This window comes from Corvus moneduloides, chromosome 11, assembly GCF_009650955.1.
Source record: "Corvus moneduloides isolate bCorMon1 chromosome 11, bCorMon1.pri, whole genome shotgun sequence".
Lineage (NCBI taxonomy): Eukaryota > Metazoa > Chordata > Aves > Passeriformes > Corvidae > Corvus > Corvus moneduloides.
Window position 1 is genome coordinate 13747659 of NC_045486.1, and position 27003 is coordinate 13774661.

The 27003-nt window shown below is 36.5% G+C and overlaps 1 protein-coding gene across 17 annotated transcripts in view; it reads left to right on the forward strand.

Annotated features, from left to right (window-relative positions):
• Positions 1 to 27003, forward strand: part of ERC2 (ELKS/RAB6-interacting/CAST family member 2) — a 430969-nt gene that overhangs the window by 65992 nt on the left and 337974 nt on the right. For all 17 annotated transcript variants that reach the window (XM_032120320.1, XM_032120321.1, XM_032120322.1 and 14 more), the window contains one exon: positions 429 to 845. In XM_032120320.1, the coding sequence (XP_031976211.1) occupies positions 429 to 845 (417 nt within the window). The remainder of the gene's footprint in view (positions 1 to 428; positions 846 to 27003) is intronic.

A 27003-nucleotide genomic window follows, 5' to 3' on the forward strand; every position in this document is an offset into this window, starting at 1 on the left:
AGTCCCGTTAATTATAGTGAGGGCTTTGATTGACTTTATAAACAGCAGTACTGTTGAGCATCATGAAGAGCAGATTTATCTTTAGTCTATGAAGTAATTTAGAAAACATGGAATACTGAGTCTTTGAGCTTTGTAGGTACACATTGATTGTTCTAATGGATGTATCACTGCCTAGTGTTTGCATTTGTTGCTGTTAATTTTATCTGTAGCTGACATTATTTTGTGTGTTGTCTTTTTTTTTTTTCGAGAAGCACTTGAAAGATTTCATTACAGATATTGTCACCTGCATTTGATATTTTATAAGGTCATTTGATATGCTTTCATTACTAATTCTAATGAGTTCTTGTAACAGCGTACAACAAAAGTTTAATCAAATACTAACTCTACATTCAGATCCTAAAGTATTTTTTTCTTTTTCTTTATTGCAGCATCTGCAATTGACAATCCAGGCACTTCAAGATGAGCTTAGAACCCAGAGAGACCTTAACCATCTTCTCCAGCAAGAAAGTGGGAACCGAGGGCCTGAGCATTTTACCATTGAGCTCACAGAGGAGAATTTTCGAAGACTTCAGGCAGAACATGATAGACAAGCTAAAGAGCTCTTCCTGTTGAGAAAAACTCTAGAAGAAATGGAGCTTAGGATTGAAACACAAAAGCAAACACTAAATGCCAGAGACGAATCAATAAAAAAGCTTCTAGAGATGTTGCAAAGTAAAGGTTTGCCTTCTAAAGGAATGGAAGATGACAATGAGAGAACTCGAAGGATGGCAGAGGCTGAATCTCAGGTTAATCATTTAGAAGTGATTTTAGATCAGAAGGAGAAGGAAAACATGCATCTTAGAGAGGTAATGAAAAACTCATTTATTTAAAATATATATTTTTGTTAAAAATAGTCATGGTACTTGTTGCAGTTTTAGAAATATAATTTAGAGTATTGAAGTGTTTTCTTTTTGTGCTCTAATTCTTTCATGAAAAGGATAGCATGCATTTGTTTTACATCTGTAATAAGTACACAGCAGGACTTTATGACATTTGAAAACAAGTATAAGAAAATACGGAAGAGAAATAAGTATATTTGGGCTTATCTCTGAAATGTTGCTTTGCAAAGTTTCTTTATCCTTTTGACAAAGTGATATCTGGCAAATGAAGACCTACTGAAGAGGGAAATGACACCTGCTGCTGCTCTAACTAAAGAGTCATGAGTGCATGCTACCTTTGTGTTGGATTTGTATGCCTCTGGTGTCTGAAAAAGAGTGCTTTAAAATCATTTGCCTTCCATATAAACAAAGGCTTCTGCCTTGTGTGTATTTCTAATGTATTTTCATGTGGGGATACTCCCAACTTTTTACATAAATATACCATAATGTCACTTCGAAATACTGTACTGGTGGCTGTGCTCTGCTTTGAGAGACCTTAAATTTGATCCCAAGCCCACCTGCATCACCTGCCCACATCACTTGTAAATGCATTTTCGGGACTGGATTTGGGATGATTGGATTAGTACAATCGAAACAAAATCTGGCCTAGTGTCAAGCCCATCTGCCCCTTTAGATCCCAGCAGTGTTCTCATGTGACTGTCAGGCAAACAACACAGGGTGAGTCTTCCTCACAAAGACCCTGCTAAGGAGGGTGAAAATTGCAGAGAGGTTGTGTACAAGCTTCACACAGCAAGGGAAGTCAGGAGAAACAGGTCTGTTTGCTTAGAAACTCAGCAGCAGCATGGTCACTAAAAACACCAATTTGCCTGACAGATCAAAGTGCAAATTAAATTAGTGCAAGAGCTTAAGAATTAGTGCTCGAGATTAAGAACAGCTATTTACATCTAGAGATTGTTGTCAAAATATTTTCTTTGCTCTGGACAAATTATTTTATATTTATCTTATGGTCTTCTCTAACCTAGAATATGTATTGAGGACTCAGTAGTTTCTGCTGCCCATTTGAAGCTTAGAAAGTGGAGAATTTCATGATACCTTTCAGTAAAGTTTTCTTGTCAAAGTGTGGATCCTAAATCTCTTCACAGGCAGAATTTTAATTAAAACTGATGCAACACATAATGGGTTCTGAAAGGAGTTGCATAAGGAGCTACTGATACTGAATTTGTGATGAGGGAGGGCTGTGGAATAAGTTCTGTAAACTAGCAGACAAGTTTCTGGATTTAGGTCTGCATACACTCTGTTTTCAAGGGTGGATGATTATGTGGTTGTATTTCATCTGTTGTATCAGTATCACTTAAGTTTGTGAACCCTAATTTGGCTGTATATTGGACATGAGGAAATTCAAAGAAAGTTTCTGATGAGAATGGTAATCAAGGACAGTGAGAAATAGAACTAAATTGAGCTTGAAAAGTAGATAAAATGAAAGGTTCTAAGTAAAGTCCTTTGGCATCCAGTTTATTGATTAGTCCAAGGAATGCTGAAAGGAGTTATTATTGCTACCTATAGACTGTGCATGTTTCTCCTGTATTTATACTGAATTAATTTGATGTTCCCCCCTGGGTTATTCTCGGGGGCAGGGAAAAAAGTTGTTTCTCCCTCAGTTGATATGAGAATATAGAGGTTGTCTTTTGTCTGGAGTGCTGCAAGAATAGAATGCAAATAAAATGGGATTTACTGTTTATGACATACTGATATACCTTGGTGAGTGGTCAAGGTTTAAAATTTTACTAGATTTGTTGCCTGGAATCTGTCCCAGCCAGATTGGCAGGACCATCTAATGTTTTGGAGATTTTGGCTCACAAGTTCCTTGTTTTTCTAAGAATTCAAGGCTTTGGGTGAACTCTGTCTCTTCAGCTCTCTTTCTGTTGCATGGTATTTATAGTTTGTTTTTTTATTTATTTTTTTAAATTTCTGCATATTTGAAGTTTGTTGTAGGGAGCTTGGAAGTATGATGTGTAGGCTGTAGGAACTCTTCAGAAACAAAATGTTTTAGTAGGTGCCTGTTTGTTTATCCAGGATTCTGGATTTTATTTCTCTGGTGGGCTCTTGGAAAATGTTCTGAGGTTCAAAGTTTTTCTTTTGCTTTCTTGTTATGGAAAGTTGTCTGCATGCTTTGAAGTAACATCTGACGTTATGTACAGTTAAAAGTATTACGTATTTGTTAAAAGTCCAAATAGATCAACCTTTGATCTTTGTGTGTAGCTTGGTTAAGTCCTTGTTCTGCAGTGCTCATTTGAATTTGTCTCTGCTTTTACTCTTCATCCTGCACAATACAGGTTCTCAATATGATAAACCAGAGGTTACTGTGTTGAATCTTCTGCAACAGCCTCCCCAGTGGATTGATATTTTTATTTTCTTAACTAGTGTTTGTAGGTTTTCATCCTAACCGTGTAAATCACCTGGCAGAGTTACTGATCATTTTCTTCCTCCTGAGAATGCTGTAAAAGTAGGCTAGGACTTGGATATATTTTTAATGAATTTCATTCATGAGTTATTTAGTATTCACTCCAATTGTGTTAATCTTTCTATACCTTTAACAAAATATTTGTCATTTTAGAACATCGTCTAAAATACTCTGCTTTCTTTATTTTTACAGGTTGGAGTATAGCTCAAGTGTTGAGTGTATTTCTGAGAAGCTAGCATTGGGTCATGTGTAATGTTCTGTTTGATCAAATCCTGGATGGCTGTTTCTTCTTTTTAAGTAGTTTTACTATTTTATTTCTGCTGCTGCACTTGAAACTGCGCCAAGGGAGGTTCAGGAGGATTTTCTTCATGGAAGGGGTTGTTAAATGCTGGAAGGGACAACTCAGGGAGGTGGTGGTGTCACCATCCCTGGAGGTGTTCAAGAAATGACTGGATGTGGCACTCATCTAATTGTCTAATTGTTACCACCATGGTCTAATTGATAAGATGGAGATGGTCAAAGATTTTGGACTTGATGATCTTGGAGGTCTTTTCCAACCTTAATGATCTGGTGATTCTGTGAAACAAGTTAAGGATGATAAAGTTCTGTGTAGCATCATCTGAAATTATTTGACAAATAGTTTGTGTGTCAGTTTACCTTTACAATGATAGATTTTGCTCTAGTTTCCAGCAGAAAGAGTGCTGTCTATGGAAAAAAGTTAACGTGGTGCAAACGAGGTTGAATGTGGAAAAAAATAGCTGAAGACTTCTGATTTTATTCAGTCTCAACACTACATTAAATTGTCTAGCTGGTAACTTTTTCAAAGTTTACTTAACTAGGTAGAGAGAAATAACTTCTTGTTGTCTTTAAGACTTTACCTTGTCAATCACTAATTTTCTGCCAATTTCACACAAAAATGCACATTACCAGAAATAAATATCCTACTGTTGATTGGCTGAATATCCAAGAATCATGCAAAAATTTCTCTTTTTTAAGCCATTGATTGCTTCTTCCCCCTGCCTCCCCCGCCCCCCCCCCCCCCCCCCCCCCCATGACTAGCCTTAGCAGAATTTCCTAATTATAGCTGCATTCAAAGACCTGGAATTTCTCCAGGCTTTAGATGGTATTTCTTAGAGGAAGTACAGGAGAGAGTAATGGAAATGGCTAGTGTACTAGAGGCAGAGAAGTAACTCCAGAAAATAAAACAATAGGGGTTTTTTTCTTCCTTTGTTTTCATATTCTTAGTAGATACAGACTAACCGTGGTGTGTTGACTTTGTGGCCCTCAAAGATTGTACCTTTCTGCGGTGCGCAGTCCACTGCATCTTTAAACTTCATTTCACAGAAGCAAACTTGTGATGACAGTTTTGCTCAAGCTTTGTGTTTGAAGGTCTTAGAAATGGCAAATGTAAGGCCCATTGTAGAGCAGCAGGAGGAGAATAAAGCTGAAGTTGGAATCCTGCTCTTTTACAGGAATAGCAAAGAATGTCAGTGTCGGCAAGGTTCACTAAAATGTTGGGAAATCAGCTATGCAAAAAATGGCGTTAGATTTCTTTCCAGTATCAAGGAATTTAAAATCTAGGCAACAAGCTTTCACAGGGATAGCCGAATTCCCAGCTTAGAGATAGTTACAGCAAAGGTTTCCTTAGTTCCTGATTGACAAAGTAAGAGAGAACAAATAACAGCTCTGAGTAACAAACAGTGTGAACATGTGTTCTGCTTCAGTTTTGGAGATGCAGCCTCTTAAGGGAATGTTGAGCTCTTTTTCATGCCTTCTGAGGATTTCTGCCCAGATTGCACTTGGTTTTTCATCACTGAATTAGACTGAATCCTATGCTTTTAACTAACTAAACTCACTTGATTATTTTTGTTAGTGTTTTTCAAAGGTAGCTGAAATTTATTGTTATTTTCTGAAAAAAAAAAATTAATAGCTTTTGCTTTGATAAGGAAGTTAATATATCCTGTAGGGAACAAAGTGGTCTTTGCAAGCAGACTTAAGAAAAGGGCCATTCTTGGTCTGTTAGTGGTTGAAAAATCTGTCTTGGAGCCATAATGTCATACTATGGCATTCTTCATGTTCAGAATTAAGTATCGCGAAGATCACTTAAATATACATTCCTGTCAGAAAACACAAGATGCCTGACTTAAAGTTCTTAAATTGGTTATCACATGTCTCTTTTAGAATTTTAAATAAACATTTGTTTCTCTATAACTTTGGGAGAACTGTGGGTAATACGGGGATTTTATCATGTGGAAATCTAGCACAGATGTTTGGTATTACTTTTTTTTAAACATAGTGACCACACATTATTTACCCTAAGTACCATTAAGTATTTTTTTATTATTGCTATTAAAAACTTGCCTAAGGCAAAGTCCCACTAAGTCTCTAGTGAAGTCAAATGTTAAAATTCCAGCAAGTATTTTATTATATATACATACACGTATATTACACATGCCCTCTCTGTACAACATGCAATTTCACTAAAACAAATTCTGAGATCATATAGGATTTTATATACACATTTTAACTCTTATCTTGCATGTATTCTTAAAATAATTTTGTTGCTCATGGTTTAAAGTTACAGCTTTTTTATATTTAGTAGAAAGAAGAACAACACATCTTTATTATAATTTAAAGTGTACTTCTAAACTTTCAAGTTTTTTTTAAAAACTTTGCTCTATCTTTGAACTCAGCTTGGTCAAATAATGAAGGCTGCTGATAGGATTTGAACTGCCATCATGAATTAGTTATTGCATGTTTTTAAAGTTATTAATGGAGCAAAGTTCCTTCTTCCACTGTGAATAGAACAGATGCCTTGCAGACTTTTGGTGTTTACTGTAAATGTCTTACACTGGAGCCAGTAGTAATTTACTAAGGAAATGCTTTATCGACACCAAACGTTTCTTCCCTGAAGTTGGTTACACAGATTAACAGCCATTCTAGACTGAGCTTTTTAATTAGGTTCATTAGTGCCTCTTTCTTTTTATTTCTTCTGGCTCCACTCAAAATATTCATCTTATCATTTTCTATAAAGACAATATCAAAATATCAATAATAATACGTGTTTTTAAGGTGACCCCTTAAGTATACAGGAGGACTCTGCAGTGCTGGCAGTCACTGGAGACATGAGAAAGTAGACAGAACCTGATTATGCTCTAGGGAACAGTTGTTACCTCTAACATAGCCCATTCAGATTTTGCTATGTCCTGTGATATACTTGCCAGGGTGCTTGGTTGTAATAGTTTTTATAAGTTCATGAAGGATTAGAAAGCTTTGTTCATTTAGAAATCAGGTTCCTTAAAAACAGGATTGACCTCCATGACACCACCACCAGTAGCTTGGAATCTCATGTATGAGAAAGCTGTCAGTTCGAAACTGCCATGTCTCATAGTAGCAAATAAAGAAATTATTTTTGGAAGAGAGAAAAATCAGATTCATAAATAAGCTGGATTTCTGTACCTTTCCATGTGTGGATGTGGTAAGTATTGATCCTGCCAGCATTCCTGGGAAGTGCATCCTTTAGAAGGCAATCTGGGGACTGGCTTGAATTGCTGTAACTCAAGTATTGTCCCCAGATGTAAAATACTGTCTTTGCAAGGCTCTTTGCTCAGTTCACACATTTACCACTTTCTGGTTGCATGTCAAGATTTTAGAGACAAGCCACAATGAAATAGAGAAAAAGGATGAATTTTGGTTTCTTTCATATTCCCTGTTCTGTAAACCTGCTGCTACTCATTTCTGTGCCAATAACTTCATTATTCTATAATGTAATTAACTTTCTCTAGCTCCATCCTTCCTGTCCTTTTTCATATGAATGACTATAGCTTATGTAGGTGACTCATAGCTCTGACATGCTGATGTATTTTCGCAGAATCAGAACTGAATTTCCAGGGAAGGGGAGAGCTGGTTACCCTCGAATTCCAGTGTACACTTCTCTGATTTAGACTCTCTGTGTTAGCTAAGTTGAGACTCCTTTTTCTTAGGAAACATTCAGCCTTTTAGCTGGATTGGAAATCTGTGTATTGTCACACAAACTGGAGTTCCAGAAAACTGCAACAGGCCAATCTCCTGCCAGAGTCTATATCTGTGTGTGTATATATATGTATTGAATACATTTTTTCCTTTGCAAAGATGCAAAGCCTCAAAAGAAGAAAATGTGTTTTTTCATCTTAAAAAAACCCTCCTCCACCCCCCAGTCTGCTGAAATAGAACAGTTTTTCATTTGCTAAATTTTTTCCTTGTACAAGTCTTAAACTCTGTGTAAGAAAATGAGTTTTGCCTTGGTATGTGCTGGCTTATTTTAGTAATAAAAGTGGAAGTTTTATTGTAGGTAGTAGAACACAGCTAATAATGTAAACCCTTTCTAAAGTTTCACCTAAAACTCATCTTGATGAAGGAAAAGTGTAATGTTAGATTAAACTATTTAACAAAACGATATTTCTGATTTAGTGAATAGATGATCATATCCTAATTTTATAGATATAGTAATTGGCGTGTGAGGAAATCCTCATAATAGGAAAATTTTTGGTTGTTGACAGTTTGAGGCTGGTATTCCAACATGATTAAAAGGCTCTTAATATATTTATGCACAAACACAAAATTTGATAATGGCTATAAATACATCTCACTATAAAGATTTGGCTAAAATATTGGTGAATAACCCCAATGTGCTCTGAAAGACATATCCTCTGAAAATGTGGATTTATTTGAAAGCACTGAGGACAAAATTCTGTTTATGTTTGTAATTTTTTTTTTTTTTTTTTTTTTTGTTTTGGGAGTCAAATGAGGTCAGTGGGATTGACTGATTTAAGGGGAATAGGATTAGATTTGAGAGAATAAATGAATCCAGACTTGGTTACTGCTTGGCCACACTATGGGAAGGAAATAGTTTGCTGTAGCTTTTCTGTAGGTAGAGCCAATGTCTTCACCTGCTTGGCTTATCTCCATTTATCAGCACATCATCTCCTTCCTGAAACAAAACCCTTTAGAAAACAAACAAAACAACCCAAATGTTTAGAGCCAATTATGTCTAATGAGTGTATTTAGCATAGTTACTGGTTTGTGTGTTCTTTATTGCCCTGCTTCTTACACAATTTACTTGCATATATTCTTTCTAAATACATACTTTGTGTTCTCTCCTAGCCACCTGTGACAATGGAAGATTTTGTACATAGTCCAAGTTCCACTGATGTTACTAAAAAAAGAAAAATGATGTAATAATTGACAGAGCAATACTTAGTCAGCTGATGGCTGTACTTGGTAATTGCAAGCAGGTTCTTAGTGGTGTTTCACTGACTTGTGGGTACTGTATCCTCCATTAACAAAGCTCTTATGCTGCCATTGCTCTGTGGTGTTGTCTCATTCCTAATTCACTTCAAACCAGTATTTCTTGGGAAAGACTTCCAAATGGGGCTAGTAAACAACCATTTATTCAAGGGAATGAGCTTCACACACCTTTCTTGTTAAAACCTGCATGTGGAGAATATATTATTTTCATTTGCTAATAGATAACTAACATCTAGTTAGATTTTTTTTGTAGTCACACTGCTTTAATTGGCTTTGGCTCGTTAACAATCCGTTTCCCTGAATATAAATTTATTTACAAAAACGTAGCTCTTAGGTTTTAGATTTATAACAGTGAATATAAGCTAAAACATGTGGGTTTATTTTCTTTAGCTCATTATTTGACTCAAAACTAAACATTGGAAAAAAATATTTCTCTAATACATGATCTTTAGAAGGAGAACTTTAGGAATTTCTCAGTTCATGAGCTCCTTTCAGCAAGTTCCTGCAAATACAGAGTTAATTTTCTACTTTTTCATTTTCAGCTGAATTTTTTCAAGGTTATTAACTAAATCAGTGGTCTTCAGATGCTGAGCAAGAACTAGTGCATTGATTACTAGGTATTTGAAAGTATGGGGGAAAAGATGGGGCCCTAAATAATTCCTAAAAATCAGCCAATAGCTAACTTGAAGATTTGCATCCTTCATGTAGAGCATGAAGGCACTAGGTGGCTCTCTTGAACGAAGATTGTGTTTCAGTCTTGTTTTCACAGATGATCTCACCGTATTTGTTATTTTTCATTGCTCTTTTTACAATGGTAGAGCTTGAAGTCAATGCAAAGACAATTCCACACAGATTTTATTTTAGTCTGTGATCTGCATGCAGTTTAGAACAGCTATGTCTAAGAACCAAAGCAAGGACACTGAAAAGGATAGTGGAGCTCTCTACAGAAAATGAGGAATGCAGTCTGAAGGGATTAGTGGAATTTGGTCCCAATGTGTTAGTCAAGGTTTGTAATTTAATTTACAAAAGTGAAAGAGCAAAGTGAGGGGTCATTTTCCTCTTTGAATGGGTTGGAGTTTGACCATATCTGCTCTAAAACTGCAACTGCCAAAACACATCTGAAAGCACATTGGGGGACCAGCAGCACTAATTTCAGATGTTAGCAAGTTTTTAGCAGTGCTGAGTTAAAACCACAGCCTCTCTCAGCTTGAGGTACCTGTGAGACACTGGGCACTCCCATGGCTCCAGCGTTCCTTGTTTCAATATCTGGGGGAAGAAGCTGCCATTCCAAAGAACAGTGTTTTCATGGAGAAAGCACATTTTTCTTTTATATCTTAAGAATCATAGGCAATGTCATTGCTGATGAATTTTTCTGTCCCCAAATATGAGTAATTAAGCTTTTTGCTATATGCTATTTCGTAAGTGATTGTGCAGGTGTCAGATAGATGAGAACACCCAATATACTATTGGCTCAATTGTTGTCTTTGCTGTCATCTATTAAACATCTTTTGATGAAGAGTTACAGTATCCTTGGGGAATTACCATGCTGATAATTCCCTAAGATGTACCATTCATTCTCCTTTTTTTTTTTTAATTTTTAATTTTTTTTTTTTTTTTACCCCAAATGGAAGGTGCCTGTGCAGGTTTCCATAGCTTGAACAATGCAGTGATGAACAAACTTGTGGTGGAGAATTTTTCTGATTTTGTAGTGCAGTTAACACATACATGCCACAAACAACTTTTTCCTCTTGTAGAGCTTTCTCACAAAGGAAGTAGAATCTATATTCTATTTAAAAATGTACCATTGTAGCATAGGAGGAAGGATTTTTATTGCAGATGCATTGTTATCCCAACAAAAATGTTGGTCTGTTTCAGAGCCTTGGTGGACTGAACACCTGCATGTTTCAGAGTCAGAACAATCAGTTTGTTCTCACTTGTTCCTGATCTGCCTGTAGAGAGTAATTTTCATCTCTTAACTTGCAAATGGCATACTTTCACATAGGAGGACATGTGGCAGAGAAAAGATTTTCTTCTGATAACAAGTTTCAGAAACCATTATCAAAATAATGTTACCTTTCAGCCTCTCAACAGCATTGTGAGTGTTTACAGAGGTCTTGGCAGTGCTTACTCCCCATCTGCATCATTAAGGCACATCATGATTGGCCAGAAAAAGGAATTCTTACTAAGAGATTGGGAACAGACAAGCATAGGCCCCCAGCAAAAAAAAGTTCATTTTAACACCAACTCAGATAATAGAATTTATCGAAACAATAGCAGGCTTCAGGATGGTAAGATAGAGCTTCTGGAGGGATTCCAAATCAGGGCTACTTCGATCATTTGTTTCCTCAGTGTCCTTCAGCAGGAGGGCTTTCTTGTTTCTGTTGCATGTATCTGAAAGCCCGGTGCCACATGCAAAATTCTTCTTTAATTTATTAACCATTTTTTTCTGAATGGCTTGCTTTCCAGCAAAGTCTAAAAAAATACTGGTTTAAACATCCAGAAAACCTGAGTGGTTTTTGTGTCTGATAGAAAAAATGGAGTTAGAAAGTTTCATAAAGACTTCCCTTTTATTTCTTTGGAAACGAATTATGAATACATTATTAGCAGGTTGAGTATTCCTAGTATATGAATTTGTGGTGGTTGAACTTCACAAGAATCTTTCAGTCAATTTTGTGGCACTTTAGCTCTAATGTCAAAGGTATTTGAATATTTCCTATGATCCCTTCCTGCTAGAATCAAAGGCCGTATAACAGTGATGAACTCCATAAACAGGGAAAGGTGTAGGCTGTGCAATTAAAATGCTGCCAAGCAGGGTTTGGATCTGGTATGTGCATTATGATGTGATACTTGAGAAATGCTTACCAGTTATTTACAAAATGCTGACAGTTTCAGCAGAAGCTCTCCTGGGAAGAGGAGCAAAAGAGCTGGCTTAACATATTTAGTTTGCCAGCTGTAGGGGTTATGCACTTTTTTTGGGATAGATATTTACTACAGGAAAGTAAAATCTAGGCAATTTGGAGCATGAAGGAATTTATGAAGAAAGCTCTTTTTGTCAGATTAAAAAAGGCTTTATACATGATCTGAATAATTGCATTCGCCATTATGACAGCTACATTTATTTGACTGTGTTCCCTCCAGGTCAAAGTTATGTATCATAAACTTGGCAGTCATTAGTGTTTCTGGTCTTTCACTGGACTGTTGCAACTTGAGGTTGCAGTGACTCACACATTTATGAAAGACCTGCAAGAACTCTGTTTCCACACGAACGCCCTCCCCTTCTTTTTCAGAGCAGAGTTAAATATTCCAGATTTAATGTATTGAAGTTCTTTGTCTATCACCCCTTTTCCATTTCACTTTGAAGGAGGTATTCAATGAAAGCAGTATCAGCCAGTATCAGGGTGAACAATTGAGACTTCTCTGTGGGACTTTTGGCCCACTTTGGTATTTAGTGTGTGTCAACATCAGGTGATTGTGATGAAGCCGTACTCAAAATTTCTGCCCAAGACAAGTTTCAGAATTGCACATTTAATCAGGTTATATGCTAGCCTCTATTCCTTTTGAGACACACTGAAATAATGAAAAAACTGTTTGGCACTTTTAGATATCAGAAACGCCTTTTTATTTGAAGGTTTGGAGCCCTTCTTCCGCAAACTGTTAGTCCTGAGGACAGCTTAAAAATGTTACTGTCTCTGAATACTCCCTGAATTACTGTTAAGTATCTGTCTCTGAATATATTCAGAACTTTTCTTTCCTGAAGTGTTACATAGTGCTTGGGGTTCACTGAGAAAGAAACACAAGGACAAACAACTTGGAAAAAGTAAAGCTTACCAGCTTGTCTGTCCTCTGGATTTCTTTGAGATGTTTTGACCTTTTTTATTCAACTTCACACCCCCCTCCACTCTCATCTGCACTTGGGGCACAAAGATAAGCAGCAGTCATGCCTTGTTCTTCATCTCTTATCCTGGGAGTGCAGCCCTGATGCAGGTGCAGAATAAGTGGCAGCTGTTTCAACTCTGTTCCAGGTGTGTGAAGCACAGGAGTAATTTTGTGTGGCTGCCTGGCTCTCACATCTGCCTGGATGCACAGTTTGGACTTCAGTTATTCCCAACCTCCTCAAAAAGCCATTACTTGGGAATGAGAGCTGCATGTAGATAAATACAAACAGTGTACACAAAATCCATGTGAATGTGCAGACTATGAATCTCTCTTTTCCAAGTGAATTTCCTGGCTACAGGAGTACAGTATTCTATGTAAGTAATATGCCATATATAGCATCTTTATAGAAAGTGATATTTGTGGTATTAATGGCTTTGTAAAAATGTTTTGGGAGATGATTTGTATTAGTTCTTTTGGAATAGCAGTACTATGTGAAATGTCTCATAAAAGAGATGGATTCTGAAGACAGCAAAATGCTCTTTTAAAGATATTTTAGACAAGTATTTTTTTTTCTCCAATGTAAATTCAAACTTGGGTTCACTGGAATCCATAAGTGTTCTCTAATAACTCTGAGAAAGTGATAATACCAATGCTTCTGCCACGAACGTTTCCAAATGCAAAAGTAACTTTTCTTTAGTGACACAGTAAAATTTATATAAATGTCAGGAAGAAGAAAATAGTGGGGTTTTGAGTGTAGGAATGTAATTCTCTGTAGGACACCTAGTTTGTTTTCAGAAATAAAATGGAACTGTCTGTATTTTGCACTAATTCTGTCTTTTGCATGCCTTCAGAGCTCTTAATGTCCAAACTGTACCTTCCAGCAGATTTGAAGCACTACACATCCTGATTCTTGGTGTAAAAATAAATTAAAAAATTGACACTTCCTGTGAGGGAGAGGCAATACATACACAGAGCATGTTGAAACTGTGGAGCCTCTAACAGAATGCTTGGCAGTTGTGGAGAGATACACTTCAGAAAATAGTTTTTGCCGTGCTTTCTTGAGTGAATAGCCCATCAAAAGCTTGCTGGGAAAAGGAAATATCTTTAAAAGTTTTCATTGTATTCTTAGCTGTGTTAAACCAGTTTATTAAGAGTGGATTTATGCACTCTGGTACCTGAACAAAGTAATTTGTATTGGGATTGTTCAATGTGATGACAGAACTGGAAGTCATTATTACATTGTTATTACACTTGTATTTCTCTTTGCTGGCAAGTTCCTGAAGGACGTGAGATTTTAGATGTTGTCACACTCAGAGACAGAGTCTTACCTAACCTGGAAACCAGCAAGATAAAAAAGCAGGAAATGACCTGTAAAGAACAAAGTTCTTTGGGATTTTCAGGGACTGGTTGGGGATTTCTTGAAAAGCAACTGAGTTAATGATTGATCATGGAGGAAGGAGTGAAAATAATGAGGTGTCATTAATTTTTCATAATTGTCAGCACTACAGGTGATAACTGGAAGCAATATATTGCTTTGTCTTGAAAGCACATGTCAAAAGCTGTTTTAGATGTCATTGCACCATAACAGCTGAGCAAAAATATACTATGCTTCTGTAAGAATCTGTTAATCTTGTGTAATTTAATGCACTGAGAAATCAAATCTAACTTCTTTTTTTTTTTTTTTCTCGGTTGGGGTTAAATGAGCAATTCTTTGACTTTAGTGAAAGAAAGTCTGTCTTGCTTTTAAGTGTTAAGATAAAATAGCACTGAATTAAAAGATGGTTTTAAACTTTATTTTTTTTTCCAGTAGCACGTGGACTGTTACAGTATGGGCTATGATTTATTTATTTTTTTTTTATTGGGCCATCTGTTCATGAACTATTGCTTAATAGAAAGAAAACAGGAAAGGCAAAAATATCAGAAAGTAACTGAGAAAAGTCTTACACTGCAGCTTGCTGGGTGGTATGTGAAAAATACAAGTTTTTCACTGCCTTTTAGACTTCATAGCAGAACAGCAGCTTTGGAGCTAAGGAGTTAGTACTGAGGATATTTTGGGGGGTTATATTGTGTGGGGTTTTTTTCATCTCTGCTCTTTCTTTTTGATATAAACATACTACAGACTTTCGTAGTTTTGATCTTTAAGACATATTGTGTTAGAGATAAACGATGGTTTTACAGAGCTATTTCTATGGTCCATTAGGCTGTAGTATTACTCTTTCATAAGTCCTGTTACTACAATGCATTGTTTAGTTCATGCACACCATGTTTAGTCAATAAACAAGCATCCAGAGCATGTGGAAAGTTCATTTTCTAGAGGTTTTGGAAAAATCTAATTATGTGAGATAATGTGTTACGGTAATGCAGAAGCTAAAGTATAAAATACATTCACTTGTAACCTGAGCAGTGCCCAGACTGCTTTCTGTTAAATGTTTTCTGTTGGAAATTACTGGCATTAAAATCTCAGCAGGTTTTTTTTCTGATGAAGGAAAACCCTTTGAATGGTGCTGGTATTATGATTTTGCTTAAAGTCTTGACAAAATCTAATTTCATAACTTAGAATATTCAGGATGCTTTGTTTCCATGTAATATTACCAGAGAAATGGTCTGAGAAGTAAAGTGAGATGTACCTGTTCCACATTTTGCTTGGCTTCTTTGAATAGGCTCTGCTGGTATTTTAGGGTATTTGGAACTTAATAGGATATGATCTTAATTTCTTTATGGTTGAAGGACACTGAGCAAAATTTGAGAAATAATTTTAGAAATTAAAGGCTGTGTAATATGTGTTCAGGGCATGAACCTTTGAAGCCCTGTGAGCTTTATATGTATTCATGTGAAAATAACAGCATTTGTGCTTAGATAATGTGCAAAACTCCTACCATCTGCAAAAACTGAGGGGACAGCTCTCTTTGTGATGCCTCAATATACCATGAGATTTTTGGTCCTCAAACTACTAGAATGGTAAATACTTTTTCTGTAGCAGCTTGGGATTTTTCAGAATTAGTGGAAGGAAAACTCAGTAGCTTTCCAACAGTTTGGCAGAAGCTCTGCATTCATGGCAATGTTGTGTTTCCCAGGTGGATATTTGAGGATGTCCAGCCCTAGTGAAGGTAGTACAAGTGTGCTGAGCTGAGCTGCTCAAGGATGGAAGGGCAGAACACAGAACACTCTGTACATCCCCATTAAACTGAGTTCCAAGAGCAAGGCAAAGAATGTTCTGTAATTCAGGTATATTTCAATTTTGAGCAAACACTTTGTGTCTTAGTGCTGGCAGTATTAGAGGCACTTCTGAACACGTGCAGAAAATATAAAAGGGACACCTGCAGTTCCTTCCACTGTTGCAAGGAAGTTTTCGTGTAAATGTTTTATTCTGAGTATCCGTACTTAAAAATTACAATTAAATCTCTGAGAGACTTACTTTTTAGATATCCCACCTTCCAGCCAGGAGAATATTCAGATCTTTTGGTTTAGATTTGAGTTTCTCAGATTCTGAAGTCACACAGTGAGAGAACCCCAAGAGGTTATTTGTATAAGTTGTGTTACCTGGAAAATAATTTTCCTGCTCTCTCCAACTATTGCTGCTGTGTCTGAGTAGTTCTTGCTCTGTTCTTTAGGCCTCACCCTGAGGAGGGTCTCTTCTCACTCAAGCTTGAAAGTTCTGGTCTACTGTCAACTAAATCCGTATATAATGACCTTATAGAGCTAATCTAATAATAGAAGTACAGAGTCTGCTTTTTCTTCATCTGGTATCTGCAGATAAAGTAAACTTTTACAGTTCAGATGGGTATGGATAAATAATGATTAACAGCCAAATATGGATATAAACATCTGTATTTAGATGTTGGTAATTGAGCATAACCACGTTTAAACACTATGCCTGGAATATTTGGTGTGCAACTATTGGAGACCCATATGACTATCAGAAAAATCCTACCTCATGAGTAAGGCTGGAGAGTGTTGAGTATTTTAAAGTAAAAATAATTTATATGAATTTTAATTATTGAAAGAAACCCCACCCCAAAAACAGTCAAACCCCTGAGAAATGCATAAGCAAAACAGCAATGTGTCGAACCTTATCTTTAATTCTAACTTCTAAAATATTGTTTATTGTGAATAAATAATTGCAAACTAATTGTTTACAACCAGATAAGCTGTGATAATTGAGTTGAATTTCCAGGAATTATTTTTGAAAGCTATTCTAACAGAAAATTTGTAGAATTAATATTGCTTAAGAAGAGAGATAAAGATACTGAGATTCAGTTCCTCTTCCTAGAGGTAGGAAAGAGAATCAACAAGTTAAGTGAAATTTTGAACCATATTCAGGTCTGTTTCCTGAACAAGAAAACCCTCATTAACTTGACCATTTCTCATTTTGTGAATCAGTCATTGATTAATTCAGAAGAACCCCATAAAATGGTACTTATTCTGTATATAGGGATTGTTCTGTATGCATACATCTGCAGATGGGGAGAACATCAGGGTGTAGCAGAAGAACTAAAGGGGGGCCCTCAGGGTGACCCATTCCTCCCGGTGAACCACAGAAGTCCTACCAGCCTTTCTGTGGTAAGTTTGCTCCAGTGAACAAATTATTTGTCAGTCACACTCGTATTTATGTTTGTGATCACAGAGCTAACAATTTGTGCATGTATCTGGGAATATTTTTGTTTCCTAATTTTTCAATTAAATTTACTTTATCATTATATTTTAATTTCTTGGTTTACCTTTTGTTTTAAGGGGTTGGATAATGATATGAGTTACAAATCAATTTAGGGTTCTTTTTCCCTTTTCCTGTCTTGCAGGTTCTTAACATCTGGTAGGAAATGCATTGCATAGGAGGAAGGTCAGAAAAAGAAATTGATGATCCCAACTAAATGGAGGCAGGTAATGATGCAGTTCCTTGCCTTGTAGTTCTGCCCATTTGATATGAGGCCTATAGAGTAGCTGATTCTTAGAATGCTACATGATAGATAGTAATGAAGTACAGAATCACAGTCATTTTACCTAATTGGTCTGTAAAATAAAGTAAATTAAACCATCATTGTACCATTCTTTCCCTTAGATCACCCCTGTGATGAGATCACCCTGTGTACCACCGTTCTCCTCACAGAAAACATGAACAATAAGAGGATCAGAAGAAGCCTGTGAAGAGAAGGACTACATTGCACTCATTTTTTTCTATAAAAATATGTCCTTATGTTGTAAACTGTTCCAAAGAAAACACTGTCATCCAAATGCAATAAGACAAAGAGCTTACAATAAAAGTATATAAAACGTAGTTATTTTAAGTATGTTTTTCTTACAAGTGCAAAGAAACATTGGCATTAGGTTTTTCATAGAATAATACGCTTCCAAAACTGTGTCTGCAGAGATGTGGGGTGTGGAGGACTTGAGCAGTGAAAGAGAAGTGTAAATAAGAGATCTAACTTAGAATGATGCTTCATTGTTGGCATGTTTGCTACTAAATGAAAATGTTACATCCATTTCCTTTTTATTGCCTCTAAATACAGTAAGATCCTCAGAGTATCTTTATTCATTGTTATACTTAACAGACTTGCACATTATTAAATCTGCAGTGACTTTGCTGCAGTGATGTCCCTGACTAGAGTCACGCTTGCACTGATGTAAGGAAAGAGTCGAACCATCGGTTCAAAGAGACCTGCTGAGAGCCAAAGTTCAGCCTTGAAATCCAGCCTTCTGAGAAAAGGCACAGAGCAATATCCAAATAGAAAATGAATAATGCATGTAAAGGGAGCCTTTAGCAGGCTGAGGTACTGACTATGGACCTGTTCCTGAAGATATTGCTGTTAGGTTGGAGTTGATGCCAAGAATTTTTGACGTTTGTGGGATAAGTCCATCAATTGGCAGGGTATGTGAAGAAGTGATTTTGAAAATGGAGGCTGTGTGGTAAGACATAGGGGCCTAGAAAATCTGCCTGACTATTGTGAGAGTCCATAGAGAGCTGTAAATAACCAGATAGTATTTAACCAAGAAGTAGTGCAGTAAGTAAACTATGAAATAAATTGTTTCTGTAATATGTCAACAGAGATATGTAGCTGGCAATTTTCCACCAGCTAACTTTTTATACTCTCTAGATTTCAGTTCTAACTTCACGCAGTTTCTCTCTTCTCTGTACAGTTAACCTACATCTTATAGTTTTTAACCTTAAAACTATTTAGAACTCTTTGTTTTGAATTATCTTGTGCCAAAATGTCTGTGTTTATAAGCTTTGTTATCTGATGTCAGTAGAGCTTGGGTAATGCTTATTATCAGCCTACTGCTATATTTAAATTTAGGAAAATCTGCCAATTCATAGACTTGCTGGATAACTTAGCAGATTTTTTTTTTCTTTTAGTGACAATATGGTGCATTCTGTACTTGTTGAGAGCTTCTAAATGTAGCTTAACCAGCTAATTAAAACTATGGAACGTGTATGAATGGCATTTATACCTTGTGTGAAGATTTGGTGTGTTCAGTGAGTCCTATATGGTTAAACAGATTCAAGCTCCCTAGTGCTTTACAGAAGGCCTAGATCAAATTCCTCACAGGGATGTTTGGGAAGGCATAGAAAATAACCTGCCACATTTGAAAGAATTGTTAGGACTGACCTTTTCTAAGTCTATAAAAACTTAAGAAAGAAGGATGAAATAAATGTGAAATCAAACATTTCAGGTGGTATTGAGGTGAAGAGTTGTTGCTCTGTAGTGTGAAGGGAGAGTGGAAAGAAAAGAATAGTCAGTATGAGTTACAGAATCCCTAAAGAGAAGTGTCAGCATTAACAGATGCCTAACTCCTAACAGAAGTATCAGGAGAAAAGTGTAAGAATTGACGGATGGATAAAATACAAATATATTTAAGCAAGGGGTGATAGCTTATTGCCGCCTCAGTGCATAGAAAGTTTCTGTTAACTTGAGAAGCAGCGAGTTAACAGCATTAATATTTATCTTCTAATAACTGGGCTTAAGACTAAATGATGAAATAAAATTATTTCATCTCCTAAAATACAGTGGTCTTTAAAGTGGAGACTTGGCAAAGAACTACTGAGTGAAATTTTGTAGTTTCCACTTATTTACCACTTTTCGCTCAGCTATTTCAGAGCTATATTATTAATGTCTGTGAGATGTTTTTTGAAACCTATTTGTAATTAAAAGTCAGGAAAAGGTTGGTTCTCCTTTGTTATGCATATCATAATCCATGTGTCAGCACACAGACTGAAGTTTTCTGTTTTCTATTCTTTTAGGTCATAGAATATTCTGAAAAGAATTCATTTGGTACACACCTACAAATTTTCATTGTGCTAATTTTGTCAGTAGTATATAGACTGTGAGGTATTAATGCATTTATTAAGTGCTAAATAACAATCAAGAATTTCTCAGATTTGCTTTTCTTTTTATGGCTAAGGATTCTTTAGCAACATACTGTGTTTTCCAAAGATAATTGCTCTTTTGAAGTGAAACTCTACAAATCAAATCTCCATAGTAACTCTGGATCTTCTGCCAACCTGTGCTGTTGCACATTTCCTTGTCAAACTGAACGTAGTTTGACAGTTGTATAAAAATCATCTTTTTCATGTAGTTAGAATGGAGAAGACCAACACTTATATTGGTCATTTTGCTTATAGTATTGTATATTCTTTCTCATTTGCATTGCTGATATTTTAGGTTTTTGGCATTTGTGGGGGGCAAAAAGTGTTCTGAAGTGGAATTTTAGCTAGTAGTTGTACTACAGAACATGTTTAGTGTAAGACAAACGTTGAAGAAACAGCTTACTGACTGAAATGACTTTAACAGCAATCTTTTAGCATGTTGAGAATTCTGTTTCTATTTTACATATCTCTGTTCAGTAATGAGAACTGATATTTGCCTGTCATGGGGATCACAAGCTAATTGAATAAAAATGGCAAAAAAATAATTTCTCTAGCTTAGAAATATTTTCATAAATAATGAGTTAGAATTGTTCATCCAATTCGTGTGAATAAGAAGCCTGAATCAGCTGTCATGTAAAGGAAGCCATTGCTATTAATACTCCCCAGGGGAGCAGTGCAGTGTATCCCCTGTGCTGCTCAGAGGCTGTTCAGCTGAAGGGGAGCACTGTGTGTGCTTTCCTGATCCTGGAAGGAGGCACCACTGTGGGTTCCTAAAAGTGTGGGTCCTGGTTACTGCTGGCACATAAGGTGTCCCATGAGTTGTCTTTCACTGTCCCCATGAAGAAACAGTTCTTGAGTGGCACTGCCAGGGTTGTGCAATCGTCAGACTAGGTGGATGAGGTAGCTCTGTATGAACACTGAATGTGTGTTCTGACCTACTTTCCCACCTTAAAATGAGAAGTAGATTTAATGGATTATCAAAATGCTGTTGGAATGACTTAGTGACAGGATGTGTCTGCTTACAGAGGGGAAGTGTCTGTATTTTTACACATAGAGGGGGTATGCACATGGTCTTTTTGATTAGTGATGACTTACAAGTTTTTAATGAAAATGGTAGCAGTGTGCAGCCTGGCATAACTGTCCAGTGAGCAGAAAGGAAGAGGCTGTGGGCTGAAGAAATTGTTCTGGTTTCCTACATACAGTGGGAAGTTTTACACTTTGATGATTAAAAACGCTCATTTTGTGGAATAGCAATTGTTGTGGTACCTATACTTAACATTGTATGAAATGTATACGGGCATGTAAAGGTCTGTGTTGATGTCTATTTAAGAATGCTGCTGATCAGTATGTGCAAATCCTGCAAGGGGGAGGAATTCATTATTTATGTATAGACTTTTTGATTCTGGAAGTTCAAAAATATTTAGGTTGAGACTTTTGGCTGCTATAACCCCTCTGCCTTTTACATATTCTTCACTGTCTGAACCAGAACTTGAAAGGTTTGATGGCATCTTGTCTGTGCATACCGTTCTTGCCTTAGACTGAGTAAGTTAAGCTCTAATTTCAATGTACAAGAGAAAGGAGAGATGGTAAAGAAGAGAAAGGGTATGAATTGAGGTCCCTGCAGTAACTCTGGCCTGGTCATGAGCATTACATTGTCCTGTGCTCCACATAAAAAAAGAATATGTTCTTCTGAAAAAGGACAGTCTGGCTGAGAGCAGGAGAGAACATTAAACCTTCTTCTTCATAAAATTCTCCTGAAACAAAGTGTTACTCTGAAAAGCCTTGAGCTGACTCTGCCTCTCTTTTGAAACAAATATGACAAAAGATGTTTATAATAGCAGTAATTCCAAGATTTTGAGTTTGAAAAGATAGAGAAATCAGATAATACATAGCATGTAATTTTTTTCTCAGCATATTAAGGCACTTTTATTTGTTGAAACTGTACCTGCTGTATTCAGGCCTTCTGCAATAGGGGCTCCAAAAGTTATCGAAACAAACCAAACCCCCTACCTATACTGACGTTTAGTGCCTAAAAAATGTAAAACATGGAAGGTGTAGATAACTGTGGTTTTGTTATTGCTGCCATTGCTGCCACTTTGTAACCTGGTAGATTTTTTTAAAATACATGTGATTGTGTTTTCTGTACAGAATTTAGTATCCTACATCAACATGCCGGTTTTTCCGTTTTCCTGTTTTCCAGTCTTATCCTATGCAAAGATCATCCCATGGTTTTGAAAATTCTCCTTTAAGGTCTGTTTTTAATTCACAACAGATAACAGCAGTAATTTCAGTGGAGATGCTTTTGATTTCCATCTCTAGAAAAAAATAAGCATTTGGATATTTGTGGTATCTATGAATTCAGCATTTATTTTGAGTACTGCTGCACGGGGAAGTAGTTTTTAAACTGTTCCTCAGCCCCTGGTCTATAGGTATTCATGTCAGCATTTAAACACAGGAAAGATGAAGTCTCTGAACTGTGTGAGGAGGAGGTGTCTTGCTGCTTGTATTGCCCTGAGGTAAGGGTAAGGAATAAAATAAAGACTTTCTCAGTCTTCAAAAAAAATTATCTTTGATGTGTTGTTGTTTCTAAGAGACAGTATCAGATACTTTTCACTCTGCCGTAATTTCAAAACAGATAAGGATCTGTTGTATCTTTTATGCAGTGATAAAATATGTTGGTGGATTTTTTTTTTTTTCTGATCGTATTTTCAGTTAAGGGCTGTTTTTTTTTGTTCTGATGAAAAGGGAAGACTGAAAGAGGAAATTTGAACAGATGGATTTGAGTTACCAAGCAACACTTAGTTTCCCAGGCAATGGAAAAAGAATTGGAGCAGGTGCTAAGTGGATTTTATTCCTTGCTTTTTTTTTTTTTTTTTTTTTTTTTAAATTATGGTGCACTGATGTGTGAGCTTCAGTTCAGCAGACTCTTGAAAAACTTCATAGAATGATAAATATTCAATTAGGTGATGATAACTACCTGTGCAGGTTGTTTCCTGTGTGATTTGAACAGTTCTTTTCTGTAGTTGTGGTAGCACAGTTTGTGCAGCAAGGCTGTTGTCGAGGACACTGGTGTTGTTTGCTTCACTCCAATATTCTCATATACAATCAGCTTTATTTTTCTGATTTTAATATGTTCCTGTAATACTGGGTTCAGACTCTTCTGCAGAATGCTAGTTTCAGAGTGAAATAAGTGTTCTACATTCTGAAATGTTTAGACATTGCCCACTACTTCTTCCCTCTTGAGAAAGACTGACTTGGTTGGCAAATCTCAACTGATAGGCAGAGCTGCAGTGAATTGGTGGGTGCCTTGAATTCAGTTTCTGGGAGATCCAAAAATAGGATTTTTTTTTTTTTAAGTCAATGCAAATTAATTTCTTCCTTTCTTTTTTTAGTAAGGTTGTGGTGCAGTGAGTTCTTTTGGCAAGCATAAAATTTTAGCTTTAGGTTAAAAAGCATGCTGTTTACAAGTTTATTTAAAAAAAAACAAAACAAAATTTCTACCTGCTAAAGCACCCCCAACACCCAAATTGTGTGAAAAATTGTCTGTCTTATCTCTTTAGGTTAGTGCTCTCATGTCCTTCTCTGCCATACATTTGCATAACCTAAAAGCTATATAGAACACTTGGGTATGTAGGGATGACATTTCTCTGAATATCTAGGGGAGATAATTTTGTTAACTGAGAGCTTTGATGTTCTGTTACATGATGATATGATAACTGTCATCTTTGTCAGAAAATAATATCTAATTTTTCATCTACCAGTATCTCCAACTCCTTTTCTGCAGGGCTGTTCTCAATGCACTCGTTCATCACCCAGCCTGCTCTGATACTGGGCATTGCCCCTACCCAGGTGCAGGACCTTGCCCTTGGAGGTTCCCAGGAGCACATTCCTCCAGCCTGTCACTGTCCCTCTGAACCATCCCTTCCCTCAGTGATACCAACAGCACTGCTCAGCATGGTGTTACCTGCAAGCTTGCTGAGGGTGTGCTCAGTCCCATTGATTGAGGTATTGAATAGTATTGGTCCCAATATGGGCCCCTGACACACACCACAAATATCGTCATGAAATTTTATTTGCATTTTAAAAAAACCTTGCTGTACCACAGAGCCAATGAACTTACACATTTGAAGTCTTATTAACTCTGATGCTTGCTGGCACTGCTGATTAAATACTAAATAGCCTAAGCCAGCAGTAATTTTAAATGCATGTGAGTAAAACCCACCCATATTTAGAAAAGCACTTCCTGGAGAATTACAGAACTGTAAATCAAACCTGCAAGTTATTTTAGCTAGTGATTTCACCAAGTCCACATGAAGGCAAATGAGACGTGAAAGGGTAGGCTAGAAAAGGTAATAAAAAACCAGTATATCCATTAATAAGTATAGACATTAGTAGATAACACTATGCTTTTCAAAATTGGAAAGTCCCATGCTAATCAATTTGAAGTATTACTGCAACATGGGGATGGACATCACACAGGGAATGCCAGCACTCACCTGGGCTGGCTCAGGCTGTTTAGTGATTGATGTTTTATCAATGCTAAGTTTATAAAAGGATTTCTACCAGAAAAGTGAACAGCATGTTCGAAGTTCTGTTAATGCATGTTAACACCAGCTAACACATTCTTCAGTAACCTTATGAGATCTGTGCAGCAAGTGTGTGAAATATGTAGTACTTCTGGCTTCGAGTTGTTGAGTGTGACTCTGGTTTTGGCAGGGCTGTTTTGCTGCCATTTGAGAAGTTCTTAATTTAATAATTTAAATTGTTTCTGCATCTGCAATCAGGCTGAAGAGGAGCACTGGTTCAGAGTTGAAATTAAACAAGTATTGCTGGGTGTGTCTGTAGGTTGGAAGGTGAGGAAAGCACTAAACAGGGTATCACCCTTTGTCTTTTTATTTTTCTAGGACAGAACTCTTAGGTTTCAGCTTGTTTAAGGAAACTGTTGGGAGGTTAGCTGTATGAATATGGGAAGAGCTATTGGAAAACTTTTTTCCTCTACTCAGATGAACTGGCCTATAGGAATACCACAAGCACTGTGTGTTGGCACTGCTGGCAACATCCCATCTCACAGTACCGTCCGCATTTAAATGGTTTTGTTATTTTATTATTTATGAGGAGTGCAGCTGGCACACAGCAGCATCTCTGCTGTGTGTTCTGGATCTTGGGATTGTATTTGGTAATCTTTGCTCTGGCTTTACCCTTTTAAGCTTTGCCTGTATGCTTTTGATGGCAGGAGCAAGGGAAGTCTATTCTTAGTTACACCCTAAGGTGGAATTCCGTTATTACTCCATGGTTAGTGTTACACTTATTGTAAAACTGATGGGATATTGCTTTCTTTTTCAACCTTATTAAAAAGTTCTTTGTGTGCTCAGGCTTCTAAATGGGAGGGAAGTAGTGGAAGTAAGTCTTTAAAATCATGGATTTGTTGGATAAGGATTTTTTAAATACTATGGATTACATAAAGGATTTGTTACAATAAGGATTTTACATTTTAAGAATTTGAAGATGTGATAAAAGATAGTCTTCTAAAAAAAGATCCCCAAAACCAAATACCTAAAATCCCCTGGTTTATAACTCACAACAATATTTCATTGATGTGTCCTACTGCAAAGTAAGTGATTCTCTTTAGTGCACTTGGGTTATAAATAAATGCCTATTTAAACATTTAGCTTTAAAAAACAAAAGGCATATTTTTCCATGCAGTTTTAAAGCTTTATGTGTAGTGCAAAGAGTAAGTTTTTTAGCCAAGATGTTTCCAGAGTATATTTGCTTTGCAGAAGTGTAAGCAGCAGTTGGAACTTCTGTTTTCTGATTCTAATTGACTGCCCCTGAAAACAAATATATGGGCTTCCTTTACTGCAGGCACTCAGGGGTTTTGGTATGGGTTCTTAAAGAAAATGGTGAAAAAGTGAGAAAACTGTTTATCATCAAAGTTTCTTTTTCTGAAGATACGTGTGAAGCTATAACTCTTCCCTTTTCCTAAATTTGGGGAAGTAATTTTGGAAAGAGGAAAAGAGATTAATGATAATGTGCAAAACAGAAACGATCCCCTTGAAGGTTTATTCCTTCTACAAAGAAAAGAAATTTTCAAGAATTCCGGTAAAAGCGGAGTTTCAGTAGCTCCTTTCAGGAAACATTCTGTGTGCTTTCAGTTACAAATTAAATTGTCCCACATGCATTTCAAGCTCCATATCCAAATCGTGTTTTCACTTGAAACCTTTTGTATGTGGTCTCTTGCCAGAGGACACTCTTCCAGTATGACAATGCACGTGGTTGCTTAAGGTGTTTTTGACATACAAGTCAAAGAAAAGCTGAGTTTCTTAATGCTCAGATTATTTTTCCTCATAGTCTGTCTTTAGGCATGTTAGTAAAACTTTATAAGCCCTTCTTATATGCACGAATTCAGGAATAAATGGAAGTCTGATCATTGCAAAGACATACTTTGGCTCGTGATTCAATATGATGGTTTTCAACTGGTGTAAAAACTCCTCCTTTCTCCCTCCTACTCTTTACATCTCTGAGTTTTTTAATGTAGGCCAGGGGTGGTGTTAGACTCATTGTTCAAGAGTAATACTGAGGCCATTGAGATTATTGTTGGACTTGTCCATGGTGATGGACCATTGACCTTTGTCTTATGGCTTGCTGGTGGTGCCTGATTAATGCAGTTTCTTTCATATCCATCAAAAGTCATATCTGTTTATTTAAAATGATAAATGGCGAGAGAATTGGGCATGCATCCGAGTATTTTGCTTAACTGTGAGAACTTAAGAGATTTAAATACACCTAATTTACAAATAAACTCTGCAGAACTTTTGTAGCTATCAGCTCTTCATATTTCCTCTAATTTTTTGTTTCATGTCCTTATATACACATTTTCATTTCTTCAAGCTATAAAACTTGTTGGGATTTGACAAAATTTCTTTAACAGGTTTTCCCAGAGCTCCAATACCTATAATGGTGAATTTTAAAAAGACAGTCCATGGTAACATGATTTTTAAAAACCTTTCCAATAACCAGGCTCGTTACTCCTGCACACTGGAGACAGACATGGGAATTTTGTGTTGTCAGTTTATGGTTTCCAGAAAGATAAAGTGTTTGATCAGGATTTTAAAAATCTACTTTCATTTAAATTACTATGAGAC